Genomic DNA, 3,912 nt, shown 5'->3' with positions numbered 1-3,912 from the left:
GCCCATTTCAAAACAGCTTTGGGTTACTGATTCATTTTGGGGTTTGACCCAATACTATGATCTGGACATAAAGAAGAAGAAGTTGCAGGGTTGTCCTTCAAATGGGCTGGACTTTCATTTTTGCCTTAGCAATAGAACTTATGTCTAGTGGCGCATAAGTTCTTCAAGGGCGCGGAACATAATTTGTGAAATATTATGATGCGAAAATATAAACTTATATCGCACGAAAAAATTATTTGCCTTGAGAGGCAAAATTAAAGACCAGCACAAAATAGGGACAGCAGTGTAAATATTTATACAGAATCTTCTTTCTTTCATAAATAGCGCTATTAGTGCCCATTTGTGCAAAATATAGCGAGATTTTTATGTATCTACGCGCATACGAAATCTAATCAGACTGAAATCGCGTCGATATACTATCTGATTCTTATTGTATGTGCATGTATGTGTAGCCAACTGTATATGTACGTATGTATTTACAAACTAGAAGCTGGATGAATGTGTGGCCGACTATATGTGCACAACATGAACCAACTGTATATGAAGGGTATGTAAAGTATATGTGAAGTGTATGTTGTATGTACGGGGGATCCACCTGTACATGGCTTTCTCCTGCCAAGCATCACTGATTTTCTAGTAAAGCAACTGAAACGCCGACGAACTCCAGCGACAATTAATGGGTGAGGTTGGGCTGGGTAGTGATGACTCGATTTTTGTGAAAACCTTCAAAGATGGCGATATTCGGTGAAACAACTTTGATTTTCCAGGAGCCAACTAAAACGTTGACGAACTTCGGCGACGACGAACGAGTAAGGTTGGGGTGGGTAGTGGCGCTAAGGTTTTTAGATACACAGATATGCGTGTATAAATTTATATATCCTATAAATTATATAAGCTTGCTATGTTTTGCAATTATTTAAAAGTACCACTATAAAATGTAAGAAACGAGTAGAATACACTACATGAAGTAATTTCCCCTAATCGAAATGGTGTCGAATAAATAACTTTTGAGTATTAGATATACCTATAACTATAAACAACGTGCGAATGCGATTATATTAATTGAACTCTCTTCGTCCATTTTTTACTTGTCATGTATTGACTTGACACGCTTATCGAAAATAGAATGACAATTTTATTTTATCAGCTCTAATTATTATTAAGTCATCTAATGATTGAAATCTATAAATCATACTTTAAAAGTTGTGCAGCCATTAAAAATTTCTTAAATTTTCTAACCAATAATTAATAATAACGGTACAATAAGTATGAAATGGTAAATTTTTTCCAAACTGGAGAACTAAAAATGAACTAGGGAGTAAAGAAAACGAGTGTAATAATAGCAACAATGATACCACTTGACACAAGATGCCTGTAGTCTGATACTCTTAACTTTGAATTTGCATAACCAGTTGGGAAGCTCGCTCTATATACACATTCCAAGTTTGAACTTGCCCGAGTTCCATAAAAATGGTAACAAGAACTCTTCTTCGCACCAGAAATGCCTATTTCTCCAAAACAATAGCCTCCCTTCACAATCCCACCAAACCCAAAATCTTCCAATATCATCATTATCAATCACAGCCTTTCATAGAAACGCAGGGTAAGACTGCATATAATAGACTCTTCTGGTATGCTACTTCTCTAAACCCCACGCATAGCGTGAGCTTACTGAACCACACTGCCCTTTATCATCAATTCCACAAAACTTTCACTTCCACTCCATCCCCACCACATTCATCACACCCCATAAACGAGCTCTCTCGCATATTAAGCGATTACAGAAACCCCCACAACGATATGGAATCAGCTCTCAATCCATTATCCCACAACATATCTACTGACATAGTTGAACAAGTCCTTAAACGTTGCAAAAATCTTGGATTTTCTTCTCATAGATTCTTCATATGGGCACAGAAATTACCCGGTTTTAATCATAGTAAAGAAAGCTATCACATTCTTGTTGATATATTAGGAAGTAGCAAACAGTTTCCCTTGTTATGGGATTTTCTTGTTGAGATAAAAAGGAACAAATCTTGCAAATTTAGTCGAGATATTTTTTGGGTTGTTTTTAGATGTTATAGTAGAGCTAATTTGCCTGTTGATGCAATTAGGAGTTTTGATAAAATGGTTGATTTTGGAATTACATCTAGTGTAGTTGATGTTGATCAGCTTTTGCTTGCATTGTGTAAAAGAAAACATATGAAAGAAGCGAAACAGTTTTTCGATAGAGTTAAGGATGAATGCGCGTTGAGTGTGAAATCGTATAGCATTATGGTTAGGGGATGGGGAGATTTAGGGGAAGTAGTTGAGGCGCGTAAACTGTTCGATGAAATGCTTGAGAGAGGTTTTTCGGTCGATGTGTTAGCTTGTAACAGCATTTTGGAGTCATTTTGCAAGGCAGGAAAAATGGATGAGGCCTATGAGTTGTTCGTAAAAATGAGGTCTATGGGGCCTAAACCAGATGCTTTTACCTATTCGATATTTATTCATGCTTATTGTGTGAAGGATGATATTCATTCGGCTTTCAGGGTCCTTGATCGGATGAAAAGGTACAAACTTGTGCCTAATGTTTTTACGTACAACTGTATTATTAAGAAGCTTTGTAAGAGTGATAAGGTTGACGAGGCTTACCAATTGATAGATGAGATGATTGACATAGCGGTAACGCCTGATTGTTGGAGTTATAATACGATTCTAGCTTTTCATTGTGATCATAACGAAGTCAATTTGGCACTAAGGCTGATCTCAAAAATGGAGAAGAATGGTTGCTTGCCAGATCGGCATACATATAATATGGTGCTTAAAATGCTCATCAAGGTCGGAAGGTTTGATAGAGTTGAGAAAGTGTGGGAGAGTATGGAAGACAGAAAATTTTATCCTTCAGTCTCGACGTATGCTGTCATGATCCATGGTCTCTGTAAGAAGAAAGGCAAACTTGAGGAAGCATGTAAATATTTTGAAATGATGATAGATGGAGGGATCCCGCCATATGGGGAAACCTGTGAATTATTGAGGAATAAACTGATAGGTTTAGGATTTGCAGAGCAAACAGAGATTCTTGCAGATAAGATGGAAAGAAGTACCTCTTGTTTAATTCAAGAGCTGACAAACATTATGAGAGGTAACAAGGCCCGTGTCAAATTGAGATGTGAAGAAGAATACTCCGATAGTGATGTGTAAAGGAGTTTAATGTGCAGGAATGCGAGAATAGCCTCAATCCCTTTGGTCAAGGTGATACATGTTCTAAGTGCCTGTTGTTTGTTTGTCACCACATGCTTTACATTTCTCTGTTTACTGTTATATTGCCAGCAGTTGGTGATGCTGACATGGTTGCCTTTGGAAGGATCTTCTCATTGAGATAGGAAACCATAGCCAGAGAGGCGAAACCTTGGCCTTACTAATTTTCTTGTTACAGCAAGGTGTAGCCAAAAAGGTGCAGCCTTAGCCTAAACGAGTTTCTTGATCCGTAGCCAAAGAAGTAAATATGCTTGCTTTCTATGTTGCTCGGACACTTCAAAAATGTCAACGGGTGCGTGCGGATTCTCAAAAAGTAGTGTATTTTTGGAGAATCCGACACAGGTGCGCCATCGAAAATGAAAAGTCCACGCAACTTAGCTTGCTTGAAAAGGGTCTATGTGGTGCAACAGAAAAGCACTTGGTTTAGACATTTTAATATTGAGTTCTGTTGAAATTGTATTTTTTTGTCCTTAAGCCACTTAGCTGAAGGGAGATCACTTTTCAAGAATGAACAAGGTTTGTTTACTATCTGAATGGTTTGTTTACTATCTGAATGAGCCTGTCAATCAATGCTGGGAGACACATATAAGAGTTTCCTTTATTGTTTGTAAATCAGGGCTTTTGAGATGCTATCTTTCTGTGTTTTTGTTGGGATTTCTGAAGTAAGATGCA

The 3,912-nt window shown here is 37.6% G+C and overlaps 1 protein-coding gene across 1 annotated transcript; it reads left to right on the top strand.

Annotated features, from left to right (window-relative positions):
• The first annotated feature begins 1,455 nt into the window (after window positions 1–1,455).
• On the top strand, window positions 1,456–3,659 carry LOC132040748 (pentatricopeptide repeat-containing protein At1g52640, mitochondrial-like). The gene has a single exon (XM_059431417.1). It carries the CDS (start codon window positions 1,471–1,473, stop codon window positions 3,181–3,183), a length of 1,713 nt encoding a protein of 570 aa, XP_059287400.1. The 5' UTR covers window positions 1,456–1,470; the 3' UTR covers window positions 3,184–3,659.
• Window positions 3,660–3,912: the final 253 nt, after the last annotated feature.

This window comes from Lycium ferocissimum, chromosome 12, assembly GCF_029784015.1.
Source record: "Lycium ferocissimum isolate CSIRO_LF1 chromosome 12, AGI_CSIRO_Lferr_CH_V1, whole genome shotgun sequence".
NCBI lineage: Eukaryota > Viridiplantae > Streptophyta > Magnoliopsida > Solanales > Solanaceae > Lycium > Lycium ferocissimum.
This window is presented reverse-complemented; position numbering and strand designations above follow the sequence as displayed.